The sequence below is a fragment of the Bipolaris zeicola genome, assembly GCF_000523435.1.
Source record: "Bipolaris zeicola 26-R-13 unplaced genomic scaffold scaffold_296, whole genome shotgun sequence".
Lineage (NCBI taxonomy): Eukaryota > Fungi > Ascomycota > Dothideomycetes > Pleosporales > Pleosporaceae > Bipolaris > Bipolaris zeicola.
In genome coordinates, this window is record NW_006912345.1 from 1 (window position 1) to 26,186 (window position 26,186).

General features: G+C 50.2%; 14 protein-coding genes across 14 annotated transcripts; 7 read left to right on the forward strand and 7 right to left on the reverse strand.

Moving 5' to 3' along the window:
* Nucleotides 1-358: 358 nt before the first annotated feature.
* On the reverse strand, nucleotides 359-2,717 carry COCCADRAFT_109763 (uncharacterized protein; the record flags this gene model as incomplete). Its single annotated transcript, XM_007719290.1, has 4 exons — nucleotides 359-877; nucleotides 935-1,459; nucleotides 1,516-1,850; nucleotides 1,910-2,717. The coding sequence occupies 4 exons, from the start codon at nucleotides 2,715-2,717 to the stop codon at nucleotides 359-361; spliced, it is 2,187 nt and encodes a 728-aa protein (XP_007717480.1).
* A 338-nt stretch (nucleotides 2,718-3,055) lies between these two features.
* On the forward strand, nucleotides 3,056-3,835 carry COCCADRAFT_9371 (uncharacterized protein; the record flags this gene model as incomplete). The annotated part of the gene is made up of 2 exons (XM_007719291.1): nucleotides 3,056-3,166; nucleotides 3,221-3,835. 2 exons carry the CDS (start codon nucleotides 3,056-3,058, stop codon nucleotides 3,833-3,835), a joined length of 726 nt encoding a protein of 241 aa, XP_007717481.1.
* A 358-nt stretch (nucleotides 3,836-4,193) lies between these two features.
* On the reverse strand, nucleotides 4,194-5,006 carry COCCADRAFT_109762 (uncharacterized protein; the record flags this gene model as incomplete). The annotated part of the gene is made up of 3 exons (XM_007719292.1): nucleotides 4,194-4,328; nucleotides 4,391-4,697; nucleotides 4,912-5,006. Coding segments are annotated over 3 exons (537 nt in total), but the record flags the coding sequence as incomplete, so codon positions are not given.
* A 597-nt stretch (nucleotides 5,007-5,603) lies between these two features.
* On the reverse strand, nucleotides 5,604-7,474 carry COCCADRAFT_109766 (uncharacterized protein; the record flags this gene model as incomplete). Its single annotated transcript, XM_007719293.1, has 3 exons — nucleotides 5,604-7,123; nucleotides 7,171-7,312; nucleotides 7,370-7,474. 3 exons carry the CDS (start codon nucleotides 7,472-7,474, stop codon nucleotides 5,604-5,606), a joined length of 1,767 nt encoding a protein of 588 aa, XP_007717483.1.
* Nucleotides 7,475-8,648: 1,174 nt separating this feature from the next.
* Nucleotides 8,649-9,011, reverse strand: COCCADRAFT_109774 (uncharacterized protein; the record flags this gene model as incomplete). Its single annotated transcript, XM_007719294.1, has 1 exon — nucleotides 8,649-9,011. One exon carries the CDS (start codon nucleotides 9,009-9,011, stop codon nucleotides 8,649-8,651), a length of 363 nt encoding a protein of 120 aa, XP_007717484.1.
* A 239-nt stretch (nucleotides 9,012-9,250) lies between these two features.
* Nucleotides 9,251-9,716, forward strand: COCCADRAFT_9374 (uncharacterized protein; the record flags this gene model as incomplete). The annotated part of the gene is made up of 3 exons (XM_007719295.1): nucleotides 9,251-9,445; nucleotides 9,500-9,544; nucleotides 9,594-9,716. The coding sequence occupies 3 exons, from the start codon at nucleotides 9,251-9,253 to the stop codon at nucleotides 9,714-9,716; spliced, it is 363 nt and encodes a 120-aa protein (XP_007717485.1).
* Nucleotides 9,717-10,023: 307 nt separating this feature from the next.
* COCCADRAFT_109750 (uncharacterized protein) lies at nucleotides 10,024-12,005 on the forward strand (the record flags this gene model as incomplete). Its single annotated transcript, XM_007719296.1, has 5 exons — nucleotides 10,024-10,246; nucleotides 10,292-10,424; nucleotides 10,471-11,035; nucleotides 11,086-11,544; nucleotides 11,595-12,005. The coding sequence occupies 5 exons, from the start codon at nucleotides 10,024-10,026 to the stop codon at nucleotides 12,003-12,005; spliced, it is 1,791 nt and encodes a 596-aa protein (XP_007717486.1).
* An 810-nt stretch (nucleotides 12,006-12,815) lies between these two features.
* On the forward strand, nucleotides 12,816-13,565 carry COCCADRAFT_109754 (uncharacterized protein; the record flags this gene model as incomplete). The annotated part of the gene is made up of 1 exon (XM_007719297.1): nucleotides 12,816-13,565. The coding sequence occupies one exon, from the start codon at nucleotides 12,816-12,818 to the stop codon at nucleotides 13,563-13,565; it is 750 nt and encodes a 249-aa protein (XP_007717487.1).
* Nucleotides 13,566-15,195: 1,630 nt separating this feature from the next.
* Nucleotides 15,196-15,429, forward strand: COCCADRAFT_109769 (uncharacterized protein; the record flags this gene model as incomplete). The annotated part of the gene is made up of 1 exon (XM_007719298.1): nucleotides 15,196-15,429. A coding segment is annotated over one exon (234 nt), but the record flags the coding sequence as incomplete, so codon positions are not given.
* A 204-nt stretch (nucleotides 15,430-15,633) lies between these two features.
* On the forward strand, nucleotides 15,634-16,731 carry COCCADRAFT_41235 (uncharacterized protein; the record flags this gene model as incomplete). The annotated part of the gene is made up of 2 exons (XM_007719299.1): nucleotides 15,634-15,831; nucleotides 15,880-16,731. The coding sequence occupies 2 exons, from the start codon at nucleotides 15,634-15,636 to the stop codon at nucleotides 16,729-16,731; spliced, it is 1,050 nt and encodes a 349-aa protein (XP_007717489.1).
* Nucleotides 16,732-17,457: 726 nt separating this feature from the next.
* Nucleotides 17,458-19,463, reverse strand: COCCADRAFT_109772 (uncharacterized protein; the record flags this gene model as incomplete). The annotated part of the gene is made up of 2 exons (XM_007719300.1): nucleotides 17,458-18,557; nucleotides 18,605-19,463. The coding sequence occupies 2 exons, from the start codon at nucleotides 19,461-19,463 to the stop codon at nucleotides 17,458-17,460; spliced, it is 1,959 nt and encodes a 652-aa protein (XP_007717490.1).
* A 691-nt stretch (nucleotides 19,464-20,154) lies between these two features.
* On the forward strand, nucleotides 20,155-23,295 carry COCCADRAFT_9378 (uncharacterized protein; the record flags this gene model as incomplete). Its single annotated transcript, XM_007719301.1, has 5 exons — nucleotides 20,155-20,820; nucleotides 20,869-21,336; nucleotides 21,384-21,778; nucleotides 21,833-21,869; nucleotides 22,021-23,295. The coding sequence occupies 5 exons, from the start codon at nucleotides 20,155-20,157 to the stop codon at nucleotides 23,293-23,295; spliced, it is 2,841 nt and encodes a 946-aa protein (XP_007717491.1).
* A 345-nt stretch (nucleotides 23,296-23,640) lies between these two features.
* COCCADRAFT_109757 (uncharacterized protein) lies at nucleotides 23,641-24,855 on the reverse strand (the record flags this gene model as incomplete). Its single annotated transcript, XM_007719302.1, has 1 exon — nucleotides 23,641-24,855. The coding sequence occupies one exon, from the start codon at nucleotides 24,853-24,855 to the stop codon at nucleotides 23,641-23,643; it is 1,215 nt and encodes a 404-aa protein (XP_007717492.1).
* A 242-nt stretch (nucleotides 24,856-25,097) lies between these two features.
* Nucleotides 25,098-25,929, reverse strand: COCCADRAFT_109776 (uncharacterized protein; the record flags this gene model as incomplete). Its single annotated transcript, XM_007719303.1, has 2 exons — nucleotides 25,098-25,797; nucleotides 25,871-25,929. 2 exons carry the CDS (start codon nucleotides 25,927-25,929, stop codon nucleotides 25,098-25,100), a joined length of 759 nt encoding a protein of 252 aa, XP_007717493.1.
* Between the last annotated feature and the right edge of the window lie 257 nt (nucleotides 25,930-26,186).

Genomic DNA, 26,186 nt, shown 5'->3' on the forward strand with positions numbered 1-26,186 from the left:
TCCAAGCTTGGATTGAGCGAATTCTTGTGCATATTCAAAAGATAATTGAGCTACAAGGTGGTAACGAGTACATAGAGGGGAGAGACAAGCCTCGGCTAAGGCGGCCGTACATCGGATAGATTATTCTTGGCGGGACAGAACTTTTGTGAGGCACCTCCGTAGTGACAAGTTGTAACAATGTTAGCGAATCCTGATAGCCTGGCTGAGGGAAGCCAATAGTACACAAGGGCACCAAGCCCCATTCATACGCTGTAGTAAAGTACGCGACGTCTTTTACACCTGCATTGGGTATCCGATTGGGACATTTGACACGCCTCCATTTGCTAAGACATCCATCGCGATCCGACAAGAAAACGCACTACGCCTTACCCTTCTTTTCCCCACTCTTTCTTCGCCCCTTCTTTGATTCAACCTTTGTCTCTTTCGCCTTAACACCATTGGACTTTTCCTTTGTCGCAACATCAGTTGCGACTTCAACACCGCCGCCCTTTTTCTCTTTGCGGCTTGCTTTCTCCTTTGCGCTCACATGACCATTCTTCTCTTTTGATGCTCCGTTCGTACTCTTCTCCGCCTTTGGCACAATAGCCCTGGGATCCTTGCCCTTCTTGCGCATCGACTTGGCCTGAGCTTTCTCGATGTACTTCTGATCCTCTTCCTCATCGAATCCACCAAAGTCCGATTCTTCGTCACTGTCGGCGCCGATAGGAGTGCGATCGATGATTTCGACCTCGGTGGTTGTGTCTGCGTTGCCTGCACCGTTGTTCTTGGTAGCCTCGTTGGCGCCAACAGCATTAGGTGGTGTAGGGCCAATCTTCTTGAACTTGGCGACAAAGAAACCGTCGACATTGTAAGTGTGAGGGTAGTACCTCCTGGTCATCTATCGAGATGTTAGTATAAGTCATTCAAGTCTTCCTGAAACCCGCATAAATCTTACCTTCATCGACGGATGGAAAGTCTTGCCCCCAATCCTTGTGAAACCCTCCTTACCAAAAGTAAGGCCAGTCTCAACAAGCTTGACATTTGGCCTCTTGTTGAGCGCATATTGCACAACCTGCTCGTTTTCCTCGACAGTAACGGAACAAGTACTGTACACAATATAACCGCCAGTCTTGGAGTGATGGTTAACAGAGTCGATGGCAGCAAGTAGCAGTTGCTTCTGTAGATGAGGCAGCTTCATGAAATCGGCCTCGGTCTTATTGGTCTTGACACTGGCATCCTTGGCGATAACACCAGTACCCGAGCAAGGCGCATCGAGCAACACACGGTCAAAGCCACTCATGACTCTGGGGAACTCCAAAGCCGAGTAGTGGGATACAATTACGTTCCTCGCACCCAGACGGTGGATGTTTCCTATCAGACCCTTGGCACGGTCTTTGTTGGCATCGTTGGCGAAGATGCATCCTGTATTCTTCATGAGTGCTGCCAAATGCGTTGTTTTACCACCGGGAGCAGCAGCCATCTAGTTCAGATAGTATCAGTATCAAGTTTCAAAGTAGAAATTTCAATGCTACTCACATCTAGTACTCGCTCATTCTCCTGTGGGGCAAGAGCCATAACGGGCAAGAACGAGGAAGCAGCCTGTAGAATGTAGTGTCCAGCGAGATATTCCGGAGTAGCACCCAGTGGTACTTGTGCGTCGAAGATTTGAAGTCCGACCTTTGACCACTTGCCGACAGGCTCAAGCTGCACACCACGGTTGATGAGTGCTTGCGCGAGGTCTCTTCGGTGAGTGCGGAGGGTGTTGGTACGGATGACAATGGGTCTTGGAGTTTCGTTGGCCTCGAAGAAAGCTTGAGCTTCGCGAGGCGGGAAAAGGCTCAGAAGCTTGTCTGCTAGGAACTCGGAGTAGCCTAAATCAAGTCAGCTTGAAACTTGCTACTACACCAGCTCTTGTGTATTTGCAACATACCGTAGTAAGCGCAGATATCCTTGAGAAGCGACGCCCTGTACTCTGCCCTGCTTCGGCCCTCCTCAGCCAGATTCTTGAAATCATCCAAAACACGAATAGTGTCGGTCAATCTTGTCCTCAGCAATTGGATGTCCTGGTTGACGAGGTTCGTGATCGGCCTGCCATCTTCGTCCTCCTCGTCCTCAAGAATCTTCGGCCTCTCACCAACAATGTTGGTCTGCATATTCTCTTCCAATTCAGCTTGCGCCTCGGCCTCTTCAATCGCTTTTTGCTCATCCAGCTTCCTGGACAATCCAGCGATGTTAGCTGCCGTAAGCTTCTCCTCGGCATCCGACTCGTCTTCGTCTTCCGACCACATCGCAGCGCCCTTCCTGATGTCGGTATCTGAGTCTACAATATCCGAATCGAATTCGTCTTCGTCGATTGACTCTTCGCCTTCAGACGCGCTACCGAGCGCATCGAGCCCGGTAACGTTAATATCGGAATCATCCATCATTTCAGAGTCGTCTTCGGAAAGATCCTCGTCGTCTTCGTCATCGGACGGTCGAGGCGGAGCAGCCTTTGCGGCCTTTGCTTTGGCCTTTGCTCCATTGACAATAGCAGCAGCTGTCTTTACGGGCTTTCCAGCGACTCTTGTCTTTGGTTGAGCCTTCGCCTTGGCCTCTCTAGCTTCCCTCGCAGCTGTCCTACTTCTCTTCTTGCGCTCTGGTTCGGCAGGCGCAGGCGCATCTTTGCGCTTCCTCGTTACCAGCGATTCGTCGAGGGGCTCAGGAATACCCTGCTTCTTCATACGGCGACCTTGACCCATGGCGACCGATGTTGTACGGAAATCCTTGGGTGGAACAAAAAAAAGAGTGATGGTTGTTGAAGAATTGGCAGAACCGACGCCTGCGCGAACTTTGGAACTTTCGTTGCTAGATTTTGGGGAACTTTTTCCACGCTAGCGGACCTCCTTCGGGTTAGCGCGATTTGGCCCTGGTTCCAGCCCACTGTCCCGCATCTCTCCAAACAGCGTCATCGGACTGGAGCTGTTCGCAACAACTTACACGGAGCATCCCGTTGTTTACACTACAGACGCTGCTCCGGATACCTGGAAGGATATCGCATTAACAGCGCCCAAATCAGTAAACACGATCGTAGCCCGCCATGTCGGAATTCGCATTCTGCAAGTCGTTTCTGAGCGCCCTCGACGCGCGCCCAGTAAAGCTCTCCTCAGACCACATTGCAGACGCGCGACAGTACCCCGCGCAGGGCGCTGTATGTTCTACCAAATCCTCATATATCTGTTTCCCAACTAATCCGTTCATATAGTATACGCTCCCCCGCCTCCCACACCCACCCCACCCACAACGCCCAAACCCCAAGTCTACAGACAGCGCCGATGCCTCTACATCTGCCTCGACCATCACAGTAACTCTAAAACCCATGAAGCCTTCGACGCCTACAATCCCTCTCTCCGCTATCGACCCTTCCAAAACCTCCGTGTACGACCTGAAGCAGCAGTATGCGACGCAGGCCTCGTTATCAGCAGCCAAGATCAAGATCCTATATAAAAAGAAGCCCGTCACAGATTCAAAGACTCTGAAAGAGGTGATAGGCACTGATGCTGGTACGGAGGTCGAGTTTGGTGTCATGGTGATGGCAGGTGCTGCGGCAGCTTCAGGTAGCCCCGCAGCAGGAGGCACCCCTGTGACAAGCCCCCCTGCTGTTGCGCCGCCGACAGAGAGTGAGAAAGGCCTGGCCAGCGCTGGGGAGTCATCCGCCGGGGCCTCCGTAGCTGCAGGAGCCGTAAGTGGGAAGGACATTGTCGCTACTGACGAGTTCTGGGGAGATCTTAAGACCTTCATATTACAACGGACCAAGGACGCAGAAGAGGGTGAGAGGCTAGTTGGTGTATTCAAGGCCGCTTGGGAGCAAAACAAGTAATTAGCATTTCTGAGCAGCTGGTTCACATGCACCTTGAAGAAATGAAGCAGATGACCAGGCTATCACGTCACGTTATCCAAAACAAAGATACCAAAGACACCTTCATCAAATACGACTTGACCAGGTTTTAGCCCGTCGAAAGCATGCCACGCCTAACAATTCAAAACAAAGCCCAGCAATGCTACTGCACGCAAAATCGTCGCTTTAATCATTTTCATTCCGTTGCTGAGAAGTCGCTATGACATGACACGCTACCAAATTAATCACTCGACTTTATATCTTCATGCCATTCCAACTCACGGCGTCCTCCCGTGGTGGGTTGCGCAGGTCCAACGCGGCTGGCCAGACGAAGAGGCCCTTAGCGGCCCTTGGAGACACGGCTCTTGATGTTCTCAAACTCGAGGTCGTCGGCGTCGTTGGCTTGGATGTCGGCAGCGAGACCGTTGAGAGAGCGCTTGATGGCTTCCTTGGAGGACGAGTACATCATGCGGGGCTGTATGCAGCGTTAGTTGAGACTCTCATGTCAACCCCGTCGCCGTCCAGATTATTACGTACGTATTGTGGCGCATCATCGGGCGTCCAGCTGATAAAGGTGATCTTGCTCCTTGATCCCTCACCACTCTCAAGCTCATATTCGACATCGAAGACAGCGTAGCGACCGCCAATGCCCTCCTTGCCCTTGCGGTCCTTGCTCTTGGCGTTGAGAAGCTTCTCGCGGAATACGTCAAAGTTGGCCTCCTTGGAAGTCTCTTCGACGACAATCTCCTTCCAGTCGTCGCTGATCTTGTAGATGATCCACTTGATATCCTTGCCGAGCTTGAGCTCGTTGAAGGTGCTAATGCACTCGGGAGAGACGGAGACACTGTGACGGTATTAGTACCAAGAGAGCTGGTCGTTTGGAGGGCGCGCTAGGGTATTGGGGAGATTGATATGAAGGTAAGGTTGCGCGTGTGAGGGTCGGGCGGCGACTGCCGTTCATGTGGTGTGTTGTCTACAGGCGATCACTACGTACCCGGATTGAGCCTGCAAATCCAGTCAGCGCGAGTTGTTGTGTGAACAATGTGCACAAGCCTTACCATGATGTTGTGTGTGAAGTGTCGAGGATGTGAAAGGGGAGTTCAAGACACCAGGCAGCTTTATCAGTACTGTGTTGCCTGTCAGCTTCGTCATCATGGACTGCGATTGCCGTAGCACAACTAGGCAACAAAAAGCGGCAGTCGGGCTGTTTGGAGGAGGCGGGTGCAGCTTACTTCAATGGAGAGAACTGATTGTTATGGATGGCGTGTTTGCGGGAGGGAGGGCGGAGGTGGAGGAGCGGTGTTGCTGAGGCTGATGAGGCAAGTAGTGGGGTTATTTTCCAAGCGACGTACCTAGTGGGGTCACTCTCCTCGACCGGTTTATTTGCCTGCGCCGCGCCGCCACAGCAACCGACCGTCGGCCTAAACCCCGGTCACCACATCCACTCTCTGCTGCCCAATGTCAACACATCAAAACATTCAAGTGGTACATGTCTTTGAACTGGTTCACATTTCCTTCGTCGCTTTTTACATCTCGCCCTTCCCAGGACGTCTTCTAGATACACAGTATTGTACAAAAAAACATCAAATAACCAATATGCCGTGCTTTTGAGAAAAAAACCGTGACTGAGGAGCGGAGACCAACTCAATATCGTGTACATAAGCCATCACTGGGAGAGACGTAAGACTAAAGTCATAATAACGAAATGGGGGTATAAGAAGAAGAAAATAGACGGTCAGGCTTCAGCTGCTTAGAAACCCATTCCACCCATTCCGCCCATTCCTCCCATACCGCCAGGCATGCCGCCTGGAGGACCGGCCTTCTCCTCGGGTGCCTCGACAATGGCAACCTCAGTGGTACCGAGGAGTGAGGCAACACCGCTGGCATCGACAAGGGCAGTGCGGACAACCTTGAAGGGGTCCAGAATACCAGCAGCAATCATGTCGACGTACTCGCCCTTGGCGCTGTTGAATCCCTTGTTGAAGTCGTTCTTGTGTTCGTCGATGAGCTTGCCGACAATGACAGAGCCCTCAGCACCGGCGTTCTCGACGATCTTGCGGGCAGGGTGGGTAATAGCGTTCTTGACAATGGTTATGCCAAGTTGCTGGTCGAAGTTATGCGCCTTGACCGAGTCGAGAGCGTTGGCGGAAGCCTTGAGGAGACCGGTACCACCACCAGGCAGAATTCCCTCCTCGACAGCGGCACGGGTGGCATTGAGGGCGTCAACGATGCGGTCCTTCTTCTCGCCAACCTCAACCTCGGAGGAGCCACCGACCTTGATGACGGCAACACCACCAGAGAGCTTGGCAAGACGCTCCTGCAGCTTCTCCTTCTCGTACTCGGATGTGGTCGGGTCGTTGATGACACCACGGATCTGCTCACAACGCTGCGAGACCTGGTCCTTGCTGCCCTCACCGTTCAGAATGACAGTGTCCTCCTTGGTGATGGTGATGGACCCGGTAGAACCCAGCATATCCGGAGTAGCCTTCTCGAGCTTGATGTCAAGATCGTCGCTGAAGACAGTACCGTTGGTCAAGACAGCAAGATCGCCAAGGATGGACTTCCTGTTGTCACCGAAACCAGGGGCCTTGACAGCGGCAACTTGAAGCTGACCACGGAGCTTGTTGAGGATGCAGACAGCAAGCGCTTCGCCGTCAATGTCCTCAGCAATGATAACAAGAGGGCGGCGGAGCTGCTGGGAAGCCTCAAGCGCGGGGACAATGTCCTGGACAGCAGAAATCTTCTTCTCGGAAAGGAGGATGAGAGGCTTCTCAAACTCAACCTTGGCAGTCTTGGTGTCGGTGATGAAGTAAGGGGAGATGTAACCACGGTCGAACTTCATACCCTCGGTGACCTCCAGCTCATCCTCGGTAGTCTTACCCTCCTTGACGGTGATGACACCCTCCTTTCCAACCTTCTCCATTGCGTTGGACAGGAGCTTGCCAATGTGTGTGTCACCATTGGCAGAGATAGTGGCGACCTGTGCAATCTCCTCGCTGGTGGTAATGTCCCTCTTGTTTGCCTTGAGGTAGTCGACAACGGCCTCGACGGCGGCCTGAGTACCCCGCCTCAGGTCCATTGGGTTGCATCCGGCGGCAACGTTCTTAACAGTCTCGGAGAAGATGGCGCGGGCAAGGACGGTAGCGGTAGTGGTCCCGTCACCAGCAGCTTCGTTGGTCTTGCTGGCAACATCCTGAAGCAGGCGGGCTCCAAGGTTTTCGAACTTGTCTTGGAGGGTAATGGCCTTTGCGACAGTTACACCATCTGAAGCTTTGTCAGCGGACAATTTGGGAAAAGACGACTAAACATGTGCATACCCTTGGTAATCTTGGGAGAGCCATAGCTTGACTCAATCAATACGTTGCGACCCTTGGGACCGAGTGTTGTTGACACGGCCTTTGCCAGTGTGTCGACACCCTTGAGCAGTCCTGCTCGTGCCTCGACGCCAAACTTAAGCTCCTGTACGTGAATTAGTTTCTGCTAGTCAATTGAAAAGTACGTATAGCGACAATATACCTTGTGCGCAAATCTCTGTTGCTGGAGGCTCAAGCTGGTCGTGCGAAGCTTAGAGGTCGAATTTAGGGCCGAAGTCCGCGCCCGCGAAGCGAAAGCTCTTTGCATTGTGACGGAATTGAGATATGTAGGTGGCGGTGGTGAAGCTCAAACAATGCTCCTAGACTCCAGCTCAATGCAAGGTAACCGAGAAGAGAGATTGGGTGCAGAGGAGGATTGTGGAGAAGAAATGGACGCTGCCATATGTGTAGAAAATTCCAAGGAATCATCGAGAAGTCGGCGCTCGGACCACATCACCACTAGCCTCGGCTTTAACACCTTCACTCCGCCTACAGCCTCACATTGCCCTTCACCACTTCTCAAGAATTGATGCAATTGAGTAAAGTAACTGCTTGTATCCAGTATAGACGTCTTGAACTCGGAATCATTATACATGCTGCTGCCTTAGCATACGGGTATGCTACCACCTTCCGACTCAACAACAACATATCGCGTTTGATCGACTTCAAGCTGGTGCCGAACTTAGAAAAAACTTCTCGCTGGTCAGATCTTAGGCGCACTGCCCTGTGAAACTTCTCTACCACTTTCCTGTCTCTCTGCTCTGATAAACTTCACTATTAAGCGCCTTAGATTTTCCTCGTACCCTCTGCCTAGCTCTTTCAGCCTTGCGTTATTTGGTTCTACAATAGCCATTCCTGTTCTGAAGGCTTCATCTAATATGCTTTCCTCGGTTTCCCTAGATTCATTTTATCTTTCTCCTTTCTCTTGAGATGTGTAACGTGAGTATATTTCCTGCATACGCCACTATAGTTTGCCTTTCATCATACCTCTCCAGCTCAAGGCTACGTCAGCAACTTCGTTTCCGGAGACCACATAATATTTTACCAATCTTCCGTATTCAAGAGCATACAAAAACTCGGGGGCGAGAACTCTTAGTGTCATCCAGTGCGTATCGCCAGAAAAGACTCTTTGCTTTTGTTATCGTTGGCTGCTCAACCATGCAGGACTCTTCTGTATTTTCTGGCGCATCGGGAGCTTAAGCAAAGGATATACGGACTTGTATAAATATTGGCCTTGAGTGATATGGGTTCATAGTCGCTATGAACAACTTCTTCAGGTTGTGTAGCTTTTGCTCGGGCTTTGGTGCATCGGTATCTTCCTGGGTGTGGTTCTTCCGCGGATCGCCTCGACAACCATGCGGCATATCAATGCATCCCCATTCCATAATTTGCTTTACCTTTGTGGTATTTTAAATTCATATCCTCTAAGAATCCTTCAAGTATCATTCGATTCGGTGATGGACAAGCAACAGTTTCGCAATACCAGTCATGGAATTTGTTCCGATACATCTATACTCTAGGCATCTTATTTCGCCATAGAAAAAGCGTCGCTTGCAAGTGATTGGGAAATGCATGCGGCTACACCATGTATAAAATGGTGACCAATAGTGATATTGTGCACTACACCATTCGTAACAGGCAAAAAGGCAAACTAAACCGGTCAGCCGTGGCGTCTCAGCTGAACGACAGTTTCTCCGCTTTGTACGAAACCCATCATGCAAAATCGCGCAATCGCCACTCACAGATGTGATGCATCTTGCATGGGAAATGCGCCTTTGCGTCCTCCTCAGAGCAGTTGTACGCATCTTCGGATACCTTCTGGATGAGTCATGAGGCTGAGGCTGAGGCCGCTCATACGTAGAAGCATAAAGTTTCGTCTTCAGCCTTCCACTCGCAGAGTTGAGAAGAAGCACGTTGAAGATACTCAGCCGCAGCTGTCAGCCTATCGCCCGGGTTCACGAGACCGGGTGCATCACAAGCACCACGGATTTATTCTGCCTGAACGTGCGCCACGATCAACCCACAAGAAAGGAAAAACATCCAGATGCCACCATTTCGTCGAGCTGCTGACCCGGAGTTGGAGCGCGCGAGGCAAGCTCAACGCAAGCCTAGGCTTCCATCCGCAAAATGGAGCGGCCGAGTCCAAGAAACGTTTACCGCATATGACGATTTTGGATGGGACAAGATTGAAGAATACTTGAAAACCAAATGGCCGAACTGGGATTTCAAACCAAGAGTTGTATGTTGTGTCTGGACAGTAGGTTGAAAGACACCGGACTGATAAGCCTCCCAGTTCAATGGCAACTGGCTATTCGAGGTGCCCGAGAAGCTGACCGAGGTGATTCTGTTTTCTAGTATTCGCGAGCGCGTGGCTAATTTGGTTTCAGGGGGAGAAGAGAGAGCTGAGGAAGCGAAGAGATGTGTCCGGGCGGACGCGATCGCCCTCTGTGTCACCAGAGCCAGAGGAACGAAAGCCCCAACAAGAACAAGGCCGAGTCTCATCTTCATAGTATGATTCAAAATGTCGGCGCCTGGCGTTTAGTTGATAGTATCCATGTGATGCAGTTGCTTGCATCTTGTGTATCAGTAGCAGCTTTGGCACCAGTGAGGAGGTCGCCTCAGGTGCACGGGGGCGGGGTCTTGCATTCCCCTAGAACGCCTTCCCTGATGTAAACTACACGCCACAAGGCAGATTTGCTGCGCCTCCCTGAGGCCACATCATCCCTCTTAAAATACCATGTCCTTCTCTCATACCTTTCTGTTGATAATCATAATTCATAGTTGCGTATCTTTGCGCTAGTGTTAAATAGGCATACAATGTACCCATTACCGGTGGAACTGCAGGAATCATATCTTGACAGCGCCAATTATCCAGAGAACCTCATTCCAAGCGGCATCGCAACATACAAGTCGAAACTTGTCTCATACAAGGAACGCTTGGACGATGCTGAGGTCGATCTTTGCCTTGGTTCCACTGAGGACGAAGTTGAAAAAGTCTTTGAAATTCCCGTTATTGACTTGGACACCAGTGATGGGAAAGGTAATTTGCCTTTCGAATCGCTTGAAAGGTTGCTAAAAAATACAGGGCGGGATAAGAGAAACATACATAGTCCAGCAAAACTCACTGAATGGCTCGGTGTCACCACTGCGCAGAACCCGAACGATGCCAACACGCAGCTACTTATGGCGCGAAAGAAAGATCCAAAATGCAGGTTCATGTAAGTCCACTATGTAATAGTCTCAAATCCCATGCTGACAGCATAGATATCTGTATGGACAACATTCGCGCGATAAACTGAAGACAACACGTGAAAGCCTTTGTCAACTCCTGTCATATCATCAAGTCATGCCCGTGTATTTGGATTTCATGCTCGTCTTTGGTGGACAGACTGACGCCATCGATCCTCGGTTTAGTGGTTTTCGGGAGCAAATACGCCTCAGAAATCCAAGAAGTGGACACGGAGTTCCTGAGCTAAATCGAAGCGGCAAGCTTTTCCAACTTAGCTACAACTTGAAGGGTGTACACCTCAAGAAGCGAGATCATGAGAACATCAAGCTCAACGTATGGTCGATTCGAGATGCCGCAATCTATCATAAATTCGATGTCGAATACGGCACTACGCTCTGGATTGTTACGAAGGGCGGGAAAGACATTTTGGAGCGTTATGCAGATCTGACCAAACCAGACGGCCGACCAGAGGATATAAAGTATGACAATCCGACAGCATGCTTCCGGTCGACCCTTGTGACGCATTTACTCTATTGCCACTGGGCAACCGAAGACTGGAGATGGTACATAGTATGGCTTGAGAGAGTGATCCATCAAGAAGTAAGTGCTCTCATTCACGTGTATTTATAAGCTGACGTTGAGAAACACAGAGTGGGATGGCCGTGAACGGCCTTCGTAGGGAGGAGTGTGCTTATGAGATCTACGAGCCACAAGACATACAGGATTTGCAACATTGGCAAGATGAGGCCAATGCAGTAGTAATGGTTCTGGAGTCCAACGCCAAAATTGTGGGTGCTCTACGCAGCTTCTACAAGAACCTGGTTTCCCGAGAAGACTTTCCCAGCGCGTTAAAAACAAACTGCGAGGATCATTTGCATGCCTTCTTTTCGCAACTGGATGAGATTATGGGAGACTTTGACATGCAACTAACCCGAGCAAAACTTCTCGTGAAGATAATAAGTGACCGAAAAGAGCTGGTGTTACAGCATCTACACCGTCAAGCTTCAGACCGGACTGAACAGTTGAACAAGAACCTTGAACGGGAAGCTGTTGTTATGCGAATCATTACCATCGTTACGCTGTTATACCTGCCAGCGACATTCGTATCAGTAAGCCTGAAATGACCTTTTGACTCCTTTCTCTTTCTAACCCACCACAGACATTTTTCAGCACCGATGTCATCAAATATCAAGATCAAGATCAGAATGCTGGCAGCTCCGAAAACAGTTCTTTCTCTAGCCTTGCTTTGGAGCGTTGGCTTCAGGTCACCATACCTCTGACTTTCCTAACTTTGTTGGGAGCTTGGTCGACTTATCGTTTCTTCAACAGTACCGTGGAACATTTCACGTTCTTTGAGAGGCTAAAACACATCGTCCCTGGCCTGACGTCATCGGCGAGTGTTTCTCTAGCGTCCGGAACAGCCCAAGGCTACTCTGATGCCAATACTCGAAAAGACGCATCCAAGCGCTTGGTCAGTTCTACGAAGAGGCTTGCTCGGATCATACGATGGTTTCGTACTGACCGCGCCACTTTACCGTCATACAAGCCAACAGCGCCAAAAACAGGCTGATGCTGAGGTAGATGGGTAATCCTTCTAGTGTTCTATCTTCTGTTTAAGTTTTGTAATTAGAGCATCGCCATATTCATTTTGATCAGAATGGTCCAACACAGTACGGGGAAGAGGCGTGCACTGCCATCAAGTAACACCTAGGATCCCAGTGGAGGCTTTTTTAGTTAGAGTTCGAGGCCGACACGGCCGGAGCGGGAGGCCATCCTTCGAGTTACCAAGCGGGGTCATGAGCGCTTAGCGAAGAAGCGTTCACTGACGCAGCCTGGTCGATCAACATGTCACTCCTGAAGATGACCAGCTTACACCATCCGCCTACCAGACGATGCAACACCATATCGCAGCTTTTTTCAGAAACGCGATCTCACTTTTCTTGTTGTATTTATCATTAATCTCTCGATTACACATACTGCTTGATGAACAACTTGTGGCGGCGGAGCGAAAGCTCAGCCTTGCTGCCTTGTCGCAGTAATCAGCTTGCTGCAGCCACCAAAGTCCTCCGTGGCACTATTGGTGCAATCATTAATCTGGATCTGCCCCAAGCTGCGCATGTCCTCAATCATATGGCTCTAATAGCCAGGCACCCCACCCACAAAACTGAGGCTCCAACAACCACTGCCCGTTGCTTGTCACCTCCTTACCACTGGCTTGTCACCAAGCTCATACTTTGCGCAACCGCCCCGACAACTTCGATCCAATCACGCTGCGCATATATTCCAACTTTTTCATATCGAACACCAATTCTGTACTTCTTTTTGCCCGCTACTCCATGACGTTGTTGCCAGCCTGATCGCTGGTTGGAACCACGTCAGAATGCCAGCCGTATCTCAAGAACAGAAACGTCGTCAACGTATTGAAGATGAATTCAAATACCTCTTACAATCAGCATGGACCCGTCCAGTTGCTTGCCAGAACGAGTGCCAGCCTCCACACAAGTGCAGTTGCCGGCGCAAAATTGTACACGTGTATGCGCTCGAAAGATGGTGGATCGAGCACCACCCAGAGAGCCCCGAACAGACCAGAGGGCATCGATTTTTGGATGAAACGCCTCCAGCGCCTCATCGAACCTTCCAGGTCAGGTATCAGAATATCTTTACTGGCGACCAGTCCTGCCGCCGTGTCCTTAGCTTGCTTCTCGAACAAGGCTATCACCATCTCATTGACCGTTTCTACCGCGCAGATGTTAACGACAGATACCTTATGCGCAGCCAAGACGATCAAAATCTCCGCGAAAGCTTACTTGAAGTTCATTCACGAAAGGAAGTCGATCGTATCATCCAAGATTTTCACAGAGACAAATGGGCATACTGCCCGTTGAACTTGACCTTGGACATGGACGTCAATCTTCATGGAACGAAGGTCATACTGCCTTTCTGTGACAAGATTAAGCTTCCAGAAAAGGGTGGAACTGCTTCAATATACTGGGTGGCCGTGCAAAAAGATCTAATTACAGATACCGCCCTAACAGATGCTCTACAAAAGTCACTTTACAAAGACGACGAGTTCGGAGAGGTAAGCTTCCCAGTCAGAACACCGTTAAGGCATATACTAAACGATACTTAGTGCTATCAGATGGTTCTCAAATCGTATTGTGGAAACAAAAAGAGAGATTTCGAGTTAGAAAAGGAAGCCTTCTCTGGCCTCGACTCGAAGAAAGACGTACCGATATTACGATGTCTAGGTTCCTACACTCATGATTATGGTGAAGGCAAAGATATGGGAAAGACCTATAACCTGTTGCTAGAGTATGGGGATCATGATCTTTACCAGGCATGGGCGGATGAGACCAATGTTCCTCCTGTGAGAGCTCAGGAGATTCTCCGTACATGGGACTCACTCTTTGAGATTGCCAAGGCCATTCGTCACGTACACCACCTTGAAGTTCCACGAGGTGGTACGAGCGAACCACGGAGATTCCATGGGTATGTACCAGAAAGAAACTTTTCGAGAGCCCAAACTAAAAACAATCAGCTGGCACGCAGACATTAAGCCCGATAACATTCTCAGCATACGAAAGAAGTTGAAACTAGCCGATTTCGGGTTTTCGAGTTTTGCTCCAGTCATTGAGGGACATGATGGCTCAGTCCCAACAGAACTGATCAGGGGGTTCACTGATACTTACGGTAAGTCAGGAGAATGGCGAATACGTGGGTGTATTTTCTGAGATTCCTTAGGCGCTCCTGAAGTATTCCGTATGAGAAACCCAGATGGAACTTCTTCAGGTGTCTCCCAGTCAATCGACACCTGGTCATTCGGCTGTGTTCTATCCGTGGCTGCAACCTGGATAGTTTTAGGGTTCCAGGGAATACGCCAATATGAACAGCTCCGACAACTTGCTCCTGCAAACTGCAAGAACGGGGAAACCCACGATCGATTTCACGACGGCTTCAATGTTCTTCCGGAGATAAGAAAGTGGCATGATTACCTTAGAGGACACCTCCGCTCTTCAGACACCACCACGGAGCTAGTGTTGGTGTTAATAGAGAATGAGCTACTTCAGGCAGACTTGAAGAAGAGGCCTGACTCTGAGGAACTTTGCAAAAAGCTACAAGAAATACACACTTCGGCAGAGAAAGAAATTTCACGTCTGAAAGGACACTCAAAAGAGACTGACGCTGTAGTGCTCAAGGCACTTTCCGAGATTGAAGACAAAGCCCGAATCCAGAGGGTCTCAGAAACGAAGATGAAATCCTCTCAACAGGAACCAGTACCAGCAGGCGCCAGTCAGATCAATCCTCGACAATGGGCATCAATGCAGATCCGCAAAGAGGAGATGATCAAGAGCAAGCCTCTGGGTCAAACCCCTTACCGCAAGGAGATTCTAAGGCAAGAACTAAAAGCGAGCAGCCGCAGTCTCCCCGAAAATAAAGAAAATATGCTTGAAGTTCACAATGGCGCCGTCACTGAGAGTCCTGTTGATAACGCGGATCTGTATGAGCAGCCATTTGGTGGTCGCTCTAAGAAGCCCAGAAACCCTGATCTACTGGAGAGTGACCAGCAAAAGTCCGACACACAACGCAATACGGCAGACAGTGAACCCGATGGGCTGATAATCACTCCTTCTACACCAACGCCAACTCAGCGGCAAAACACGATTCACGATCAAAACACATTCGTTCTTGACGTAACTGCACCTACAACGGAGCCCTTTGGTGCACACGGCAATCCGAATTCACGCCAATCAAACAGAGTGATGGAAAATGCATCCGAACCCGCTTTTAAAGAATTTTCTAGTTCGACTGGAGAATCAGCGTCCGTCACTCCTCCACGTCCGCAGATCAATACGCATGTTGCTCCTCTATCTCCACCTTACACACCTGGATTCACAGCTCCTGTCAACACCAGGCATCTGGAATTTTCGCCTCTAGAATACTATTCGCAGACGCATGGTAATATGCAGAGCAGCTTCCCAAGACCGACAACTTCGAGCACCATAAATTCTGCCTATGGCGACAAACAGGTGTACGAGCCAACGAGCACCTCAACGCTTCACGTAAATGACGTCACAAGCTTCGGCGCAACACACCCCTTAGGAATTATCGGCTCTCCTACGGGGAATGAGCACACGAGGGCGCGTTATCCGAGCGAACATTCTAATGGAAATCACGCTGTGAGAAGTCCACGCACAACTATGTCGCATGAGACGGCAGACTTTGGTGGAGAACTACCAACATCCGTACTGAACCTACCATACAGCATATGTGACAGAAGAAAAAGACTAGAAAACGAAAAGCTGAGCGGGTTTGCAAGGATGGCAAGCATAATGGGTAGAGAAACTAGGAGGCCAGATCCTAACCTAAGGGACATATCCAAAGATCGTCGTGAACTGGTAAGGCTACTCAAATTCTCCTCAATTACAGTGACTAATGTGTGTCAGGTCTTCGTCATCGATAACGGCTGGACGATGTTCGATCACTGGCCAATCCTGACCTTTGTCGTCGAAACCCTGGCAATGAACGCTGCAGGTATCGACAAAAGCGGCATCGACCTCCGCTTCACTGTAGAGGGATCTCGACACAACGCAAATAACATTGTAGGAGATACCGGGCGGAGGTTACTAAAAGAAAAGCTGCAAAAAGCCTGGCCCGAACGCAATCCAAAACCCAGCGCAACAACCGACATGACCGCCATCCTCCAAAACATCTACAAAGAATGGCACCGCAACCGCCGGCCAGCAACAACCCTCTACGTCTTCACCGACGGCAAATGGTCCACTGAAGACCTCACCGCCCTCCGCCATGTTGCCAAAAACCCAAACTCCCCCCACGAAATCATCCGCAACCCGCCGCCCCTACACAAAGCCATCATGGCCTTCGCCGAACAAGACCGCCAACAAACCGGCCACCGCCACTTCAGCATCCAATTCATCCGCTTCGGCGACGATCCGCCCGATAAAGAGCACCTCCAATGGCTCGATGACTACTTGTGTGAAAGCCATAAGTACCGCGACATCATTGACCATTGCACCTGGCGCGCTCCCGTCGACAAAATCTTCAAAGGAAGCATCGAGGGGTTCCACGATGAGAAAGAGGCAAAAGAGCCGCCGGTGCTTTACGATTATAAGCAGCTTGTCGAGAAGTTTCATCTGTTTAATCGCGGTGAGGGGGATGGCGGTGCGGACGCGCAGCAGAATGAAGCGGTTTCGTCGCCGTTGACGCGGATGGGGACGCATAGGTCGAATGTTTCGACTTCGTCGCCCAGAACGAGGTTTTCGATGTTTTCTTCCTAATTTCACTTCTTTTCTTTTCTTTTCTTTTTTGCCCAACACGGTTCTGGTGCATATTGTTTGACGTGTGTATATGCACCGTAGTGACTTTCGGCTTTTTTTTCTCGCTTTTCTTTTCTTCTCATTCATATCTCTCACTTGGATTTATATTAAGATACCCACAGGAAGAAAAACCCTGTATTTTCTTCTGACATTGTATTTGCGGCATTATACCCATGGACTGGCGTTTTTTTTTGATTAGATTTTGATTTATTCTAATTGTATTCGATACGGATACGTAATTGTCCAGGTTCGGGCTTTTTGAGTAACCATAGATATATACATTCCATATTTTTAGTGCCCGGGGGAGGAACTTGTTGTTATTCATAGTTGAAAGATGGAAAGTATGAGATGATAGACGGCAGCATGTGTAACGATAGTGTAACGAACTAGACTTGTAATCAATCAATAGAGGGATGCTTATGCTTCCAAGTACCTCAACACACTTTACATCCAGCATTGATTTTTTTCTGATTTCATATTTCTTAGTTTAGAGTGGAGTGTTACTCAGATAGATATGCTGTACTCTTTAACAGTTAATAGCTTTTCCATATCAAGAAACAAGTTACGTTTTCAGTCATGAAACCTATCATTTCAATATAATGTACAATTGAGGTTGATAGTCCTACACTAGAAGAAGAAGAGGGGAGAAACTCTTATTGTAAAGACAGTTTGATTAACAGAGTAAGCTTAGTTGTGATTCATCAACCTCCGTCTCCAACGCCAACGAACCAGACGCTCTCCCTCGTATCTAATCCTCGGTCTCTCAATCTTCTTCACGCCTTCTCTTAAAAATCGGTTCTTTCTCAAGGCTATCCACGATTCACCTGTATATGGCGACGCAGCATACTTGCGGGCAAGCGGTAAGGGTCTCATGCGAACAGTAGGCGTGGTCTCGCGGAAGAGTCGACGCAAAAGCTGTTTGGTTTGTCTTGAAACAACTGGCTTTGCTGGAATATAAGCTTGGACAGGACGAATGGGTATCGCAGCTTTGATTGGAGGAGGGATAAATTGGTGGCTTCTGAGGCGAGTGGGCCTACGACGAGTCACTCGGCCAGGTACACGCATCAAAGATGCAATTACTCCTCTGAAGGGTGGTTGAGAAGTTGCTTCATTAGACAAAAGTTCAATTGGTTTCTCACCTTCGGACTGAGCTGAAGGTTCAGACACTGAAGTTGCACTGAGGCTCGGGGTTGTCGCTAATCCAGTTACTTCGCCGCTTCCGGTTGGGTTCGCTTTTTCAGTTCTTAAGTCCAGCCGCCGCCAAGCAGGTTTTTCTCCGTCAGTTTGGTCATTCAATTTCGCTCGTGTACCAGTTTTACGATTATGTTGTCGTGTCTCCCTCGAACTTGGGGTTCCGCCGGATGTATTTGTAGGCGGAGGAGCCGAAGTAGGTGTCCGAACTGTCGTGTAGACAGTACCTTTTACAGCAACGCCACCTGTTGGACCTTCGATCCATAAGTCGTATATGCTTCCATTTTGCAGTGTCTTCTTCTCCATTCCACAAATGCGCATTTCCTCGTCACAATACAATGGCGCAAGATTACGATATTCAACAGACTCCACAACCTGTTCTCCCTTGATATGCGTTTCCAGATGATTGTTCATGAGTTGCAGCATGAGCGTCAGGGAGAGGGGTCCATGGACCAGGAGATTGCGGTGACCTTCAACATTACGAGCGTAGTCGGGATCAAGGTGAATGAGATGAGCATTGAAAGTGAGAGCAGAGAAACGGAACAGAAGTGCACGATTGGGAGTGAGGGTATGGGAGAAGAGAGGATCGCCGGGAGCTATAAGTAGTCAGCAAGCAGCTCACACAGCTGGTCAGAGTACGCACGATCTAGATATTTGATAGAGGCCATCTGGCCCGCCTTGATAGCGTCGAGTTCTGCAGCACTGCGTTCCTTGAAGAAGACCAGGTTGCGCTCTTCTTTGAGAACGGTATTGCCCCAGGCTTCGTCATTGCTTAGTTGGTCCTCGAAGTAGCTTTGAATTTTTCGCAACCCGGTGGCTCTGCCCAACGATCCGTGGAGCGCTCTGTAGCTTTCTTGTAGGGCGTCTAGTCTTGCAAAGCGGCGCTCAATGGTGACAAAGATCTTGGCGGTATCGTCCTGCCCGTGCAGTCGGACATGCTTGATATGCTCGATACCAGCCATGGGCGTGTCTACGGCGAAGCCTCGAAACTTATCAAAGTAATCGCTCGGCTTTGCCTGTATTGAGCCTCCTGCCCACATGCGTCGCACCCAAGGACCGCCTGGTGAATGGGATGCGTCTGTTCCATCCGGAAGTAGATCATGAGTAGGCAGCGATGGATTGAACCATATCAAATGGTGGCCAAAAGGAATTATTTGATTTCGCCTGCCTGGAGCATGACAGAAATCTCGGGGTAGGAAACCAGTCAGCGTCTGCGAGAGTTTGTATTCGGGTGGAGCGGTCAAATGCTCAGGCAGATGGGTCGCGCCCCGCTGCAGCATTTGAGTGCGCAGCTCCTGGAACCATTGCGGATCGCCTGAGCCTGCCGTCGCGGCATATCCTCGCCGCAGTATGCATCGCAGTTGTATGCGGCGCGACAAGGCCCAGCCAGTTCGTCGTGTGCAAAATACGTGGCGCAGCATGTGAAGAGACTTGTGCGAGTGTGCTCCATCCGATTTCAGAAGTGCATGGGCTGGTCTTGGCGAACCAATGACGTGCTCCATGTGTACTACATGGATACAAACTATGGGTTCTGAGTAGACAATCTCTTCTCGGAACACTTCATTCCTGATATCAGTGCTCATGATAATCTCGCCACGGAATGCGCTCTTGCCATGGCCTCATCTCTCGCTCTGCCAACACGGCATCGCCGTGTCCTCGCATCCATTAATTTGCTGTTGCCGATGAAGCGTCCCGCCCAGGCCCACACTGCGAACATCAAGCTCGCCATTCACATGTCCTAAACGCAACAGTAGCAAAACCTGCCTTTACATCTCTTCGTTCGCAAGTGTAGTTCATCATCCATATTTCTCGGTCTTGGCGCGCCTGATTGATTGGCTGTCCTGGCAACAGCCGGACTTATACCTTCACCGTATTCTTGCAGCCGACCACAGTACTTCCTCAAAACAGCATCTTCTCCACTTCTACTTTCTCTCAGTATGTCTTATTTTTGCCCGTCTCTTGGTTTAAACTTTCCATTTGCGTTTGAACTTCGTGCGTTCGTCATGCTAAGCCCCGTTAGCACGCAGCAATCGCTCCAGCAGTGTCATTTGTACACGCACTAGGTGACGGTTGACCTCACTACCAAGACCGAGCCTTCAACGTCCATGATTTGCTACATAATCTTGAATCCACTTGAGTGCCGTTAAGACATATGGTACTCTGGATATCGTTTGTACCAATACAGAAGCCAGCATGAAGCGTCTCGAATGTCCCCTGTGCGATTTCACCATTCTCTCAAAAGATGGCTACTTCCTTCAGCTGCATTTCGAGCAAGCTCATACCACCGACTCTCCCTTCATTATCCAAGATGATCCGGAGCCGTTGCGACCTTCATTACCACCCACGCCTGTATCGACGGGCAGCAACGACGAGCAAGCGCCTTCCTCTTCCGACTCTTGCGATTCTGATTCTGACTCGGACTTGGACTCTGATGATTCTGACCAAGAAGAAAGAGCCATCAAAAGTCCCACCTCTGATTCTTACGAGCTTGTTTCTCCTTCTGACCCCGACGATCATATGGATTATCGCCGCGTAGAGGCTTTATCATTCGACGAGACTACCCCAAAATATCACTCTAAACGTTCATCCGCTACTATGCACAGCTCATCTTCCACCCATCGCTCACATAGGCGTCGTGCTACGAGCACATCCGTCGAGCACAACGCGAAAACAGACACGCGCGCTGCCTCGAAGAGGACCGACGGCCACAGCCGCAGATCAACCAAGCATGGTCCTCGACGCCGACGGAATACAAATGACAGTGATAAAACTACCATAAGCAGAAGTATCCTAGGGTTTAGCCCATTCACAAAGTCTCATAAGAATGCCAAGCCGCCATCTAAGAACGCCCGTCTTGACGTAAGTCTATTGCCACTCACTGCAATACTTTTTGACTAACTATGTTAGAAATCTGACCTAGGTGAGTATGCTTTTGAAGAGCGCATGCCAGAATGGCTCCACAGGCAGCTTAGTGCCGGCCCCGAGATCACCCTGGTCAATCGCATTGGACGGGACGGTCGCCTCATCAAACATGAGCAGGTGCAAAATGAGACGCCAGGTATCATACCTATTCTTGCACAGCTGTCCGCCTTAGACCGCACGGTACAGCAGGCATATTATTGTCACCCTTCTACCATTCACGTTGGAAAAACACCCCATGAGGGTGGCTTCTGTGGTTACCGCAACATTCACATGCTTCTCTCCTACATTCAAGGTGCAAAAGCACAGGGTCACGAAGAATTTCTTGGTCGATTGCCAACCATCTTGAAGGTGCAGGACCTCATAGAGGAAGCCTGGGATAACGGAATCAACTCGATCGGCCGTGTCCAGACCGGTGGCATTCGCAACACAAGAAAGTACATTGGCACTCCAGAGGTATGCGCTCCCACGTCACTTCGAGGCTATTTCTGACACCCTTACAGGCGCAAGCATTTTTCCTCAACGCAGAGATCAATTGCGCCGTAGAAGTGTTCTTCACCACAGAAGATCGCAAGACCTTGGCCCACAGAACACTTCTTACTGCCGTAGAGCGATATTTTGCCCAAGCAGCTACTGACGATGGCTCCACTGTATGCAAGACCCTACTACCGCCTATCTATCTCCAGCAGCCAGGTCACTCCCTTACAATTGTTGGATTCGAACGCCACTATGATGGCACTTGCCACTTAGTCGTCTTTGATCCCATGTACCATACCACTCCCGCCATGCATAAGTTGCTCGGACGCAAGAATATCAAAACTGCTCGGCCCGAAGTTCTCCATAACTATCGACGCGGCTCTCGTAAGCTTAGAAAGTTTAAGGCTTTTGAAATCTTGATGTGAGCGTTTTATCTTTGATCGTCAATGATCAGCCGCGTACTGACTGATTACAGGCTCACGGCAACACCACCTTTGTTCCCCGCTTGGGATGTATGAGCTTCCACCCCAGCCTTTTTTGTCATTTGTATAGATATTCAGCATATTTTACCGAAATATTTCATATTGATTCATGCCATACAACCACGCTCACAACCTTCTTCCAATTTCTTGAAATTACCTGCGCTAAATGTACATTTTGTAGGTTCTTCGCCAATTTCCTGACTGTCGCTTTGTATACGTCTTTTTTCGTGCTCGCAGCCTTGGATACGATGTCTACCCTGAGGATCATTTTCTCCCGACCTTTCCGTGGCAGCAGTACGGTGGACTATGGTCTTGTGACGATGCTCGTTTTGCCAGAGCAGAGCCTATGGACGTCCTCACTTCTCAAGCTCTTCGGCGTATCACAGGCCTTGGAAGCTCTTTTGATTCTAGCAATGGTAGCAGTCCTAGAAGCCCCACTAGCTTCTTTACTTGCAGTTCTTCTCCACACACGCTAGCCACTGAGTACGATGGCCTTCCATCATGGGGATTTGCACTCGACGGTACTGCGAACAGCTTCATCAACTCATCGCAGCCTACCGGAAGCGGTGCAGTTTTCAATATGGGATCTGTCAGCACCGTCTTGCCACAGCCAACGGCAGTGAAACCATACCTCTCACTCTTGACAGAAGTCGGCAGAAGATATCCAGGCTTTCCCACACCCCTTTCCCCTACCACAAGCGCAAAGGATCTATTCCCCTCTCCAACTTCCAACCCCAGCATCATGTCCGGAACACCCCGTATCCTCAGCTCCGCCATAACCCCCGCTAGCCCCATGAGCATCGACGGATCCGAAATGTGCGGACCCTCCCACAGCTACGACCACTACGCCCCCCACCTCGACTCCATCGACCGCATCCTCAACAAACAAGTCCACAGTCTCCCTCGCACCCCATCCGCTTCTCACCACAGTATCGCAAGTCCCCCGCTCAGTAGCCCCTCACACTACACATCCCCCGGCACCCCACCCCTCCACTTCCCCAACAACCCCCCTCCCCCATCCATCCCCATAGCAAACGGCACAGAATACGAAACCCCCTCCCCCCTCTCCCCCTCCGGAACCCGCCTCTCCTACACCTCCAACCGCAACGTCTCATCCGGCCTCCTCGCCGTGCCACCCCTCTCCGAGCACCAAGTCGCCGAATACCGCTTCTGGCGCCCCTGTGGCCGCCGTAACTGCGGGTTTGGCTGTGGAGGACGCGATGTCGGCGAGGTGGCGGCTGCGAAGAGGTTGTTCAAGGATGTGGAGGATGTTATGGTTGAGGAGGAGGAGGAGGGGAGTAAGAGGGTCAGGAGTGGAGGTGGTAAGGATGGGGTTGGGTGCGATGGCCAAGGGGAGGAAGCGGGCAAGTCGAGTGTTTGGGCTGGACGAAGGTTGGTTACTGATTGGAGTAGTTTTTTGAGGGATTGTGAGAGGGAGGGTGTTGCGTCGGTTTGACAGTTGGTGCTTGTCTGATTTGGGGGGGAGTTGAGTCCACTTTATCGTTTGTGTAGGGGTTTAGGATAGGGATTTTTCTTGGTAATTCATTGTTTTCTTTCTTTCTTTCTTTCTTCCTTCCTCGACTCGACTTTTAGGCATAATTGTCCTTCACAACGATCAAAACATGAATAAATTTCCATATTTGAATGATATTCCAGAAAAAAGGGTATCAAATTGTGACCTTTCATCAACGCCAAAACTAATGCTTACAAATACTACATAGGACACACACATACACACACCCTTCTTTTTTTGTCATCTCCGCCACACATCTGGATGCAAATACTCTGTAAGGGAACAAGTCTAATCGCTATCACTGCCATAATCCACCAACGGCCCCGCCGCAGGCGCTGGTCTCTTATTCGACGGCGCAGCCTTGAACCCCTTAAGCGCCGCCAGGGTACTACCAGACAAAATACCGCTGTTCTGCTGTTGCTGTTGCGCGGCACCGGTGTCTAGTCCCGGGTTCATATCTTGATATGTGTTATCCCCAGCCTCAATCGCCATTCTGTCGCTTGCACCACCCGCTTGGAGTTGCTTGGCTGCTTCCCACTCGCCCTTTTCCTTTGCATACCACACATCATCTGGTGCCTCGTAGCCCTGGAGTCCAAAGCTACCTTCGACTTTGCGCCGCTTCTTGCCCTCCGGGTCTCTGCCTTCGAGCTCGGCCACGTACGCCGCAGGTAGCGCCTTTCTAATTGCCTCTGCAGCCTGTTCCTCAATGCGTCTGGCCTCGCGCTTGGCAGCCTGGGGGTTGGGATCGACGGTTGCCCAGCGGACATTGAGGATCTCGTTGTGGTCGAAAGACTGGTGGTCCATTGCTTCTTTTGCAAACTGGCTGTTTGCCTCGTTCATGTATGTGACGAAAGCTACACCACGCGCTGTTAGGACACGCGTCCGTTCAATCTCGCCCCATTCCTGCATGTGCCGTGCGACAACTTCTTCGATGTCGTCAGTTGGGTGGATGCGCCCAATGTACAGGGTACGGTTTTGGCGCTGGAAGGTTCCTACACCGCCCATGTCATCGCGGTAGTCGGCATGCTTGTCGCGCCCGAAGCAGTCGACGTTGCTAGGGAAAATGTCCGTTACTGTGGGCAGGCGGTGCAGGTATTCGCAATCTACTCCTTTGGGACAAGTGCCGCGCGCGAAGAAGAGACAAAAGTACGCGCCGGGCGTCTTGTCGGCCTTTGTGTAGCCGCTGTCTCTTGCTATGTTGCAGCGACCTTGCGCGGGAGTCTGAGAGAGGTATTTGTCTTCACGGTCACCGCCCGACCACTTGTTGTACCAGACATTGTAGATTGTGCCTGTTTGCGGGGTTTCCTGGGTCTTTATTTCCGCAGGGTCGATCTGAGGGCGGGCAGGTCGTCGTTTGCGCCGGATGATCTTCTTGACTTTCTTGCCTTCGGCATTTGTTGTAACGATAGTTTGTTCGGTCGTGTGAACGAGTTCGTTTGATGCGGATGGTTCGAGAGATTTATCAGTCGCGAGCGACGTTTGTGCGGGTTGTGTATCTGTCATGGCTGTGGCGATGTCAAGGTTGTCGTAGTAAGGGAAAGATGTCGCGACGGAACTTTCGATAGGACGAGGCGCTAGTGCAGGTCGCAGATCAACGTGCACGTGATAGCGTAGCTTCACTGCCTCGCTCTCCCATTGGACAATCATGAGCATCGCTTTTGTATTCCAAAGATCAGTCACCAGATGTGTTTGTTGTTTTATGTTTCTTCCAAATTCACTTACTCGAATCTCCTATCGCCAAAACCTCATTTACTGGTAGTACTACTCATCTTAACTGCCCCATCAATCTCCACCACAGCACCATTGACATACCTCGCCCCATCTCCAAACAAAAACGCCACAACATCCGCCACCTCCTCCGGCGTCCCCAATCTCTCCAGCGCATTTCCATTCCGCATCCTCTCCACTGCCTCTCCACCCTTCACAATCCCCGCATTCGACGGCGTATCAATGTACCCCGGCGCCACGCAATTGACTCTGATGCCCCTGGGCCCAAACTCGAGCGCATGCGACTTGGACATGCCAATGAGCCCAAACTTGGTAGTACAGTATACAGACTGCAGAGCTGAGCCGCGGACGCCACTAATGCTCGAGACGTTGACGATTGCCGAACCGCGCTCAAGGTGAGGTAGACATGCTTGTGTGACGAGGAAGACGCCCTTGAGGTTTGTGTTTACCAACTTGTCCCAGTACTCTTCGCTCGTGTCTTCGACTTTCATACTAGTTGGATTCACGCCTGCACAGTTGAATACATAGTTCAGGCCTCCTAGTTGCTTGACCGTATTGTTGACAAAGCTTTCCACATCCTCCTTCTTGCTGACATCGACTTTCTGGGTGTAGCAGGGCGTGCTACTTTCTGAAGCGACGACTTCAAGGTTGGATTGATTGATGTCGCAGAGGGAGATTGAAGCGCCGAGGGAGGAGAGCTTCAGAGCTGTTGCGCGACTAGTGTGATTTCAGTACAAGGCTATCGTCGAGACTTGTATGAGACAATCGGGAGGAGGGGTCGAAAGCGTACCCAATGCCACTGCCCGCTCCTGTGATAAGAGCAACCTTTCCCTCAAATTCTTTTGTCATGGTAACGGAGAGAAATTTGTTTAGTAAATTCAAGTTCCGGTTAGGGCGCGTGTCAGGCTGTAGTCGCTATTGTACATGTGCAAAGGCATGCTGCACATGATAATGCTCCTGTAATGATGTTACAGTCACCTATCAGAAGTTTGTTCGCGTAAGCACGGGCCCACCCCAACCACAATCGAGCTGCAGAGCTCCATCTTCTTCAACACCACGTAACTACATCAAAATGGCATCTTTTTCTACCAAAATTTCGAGCAATC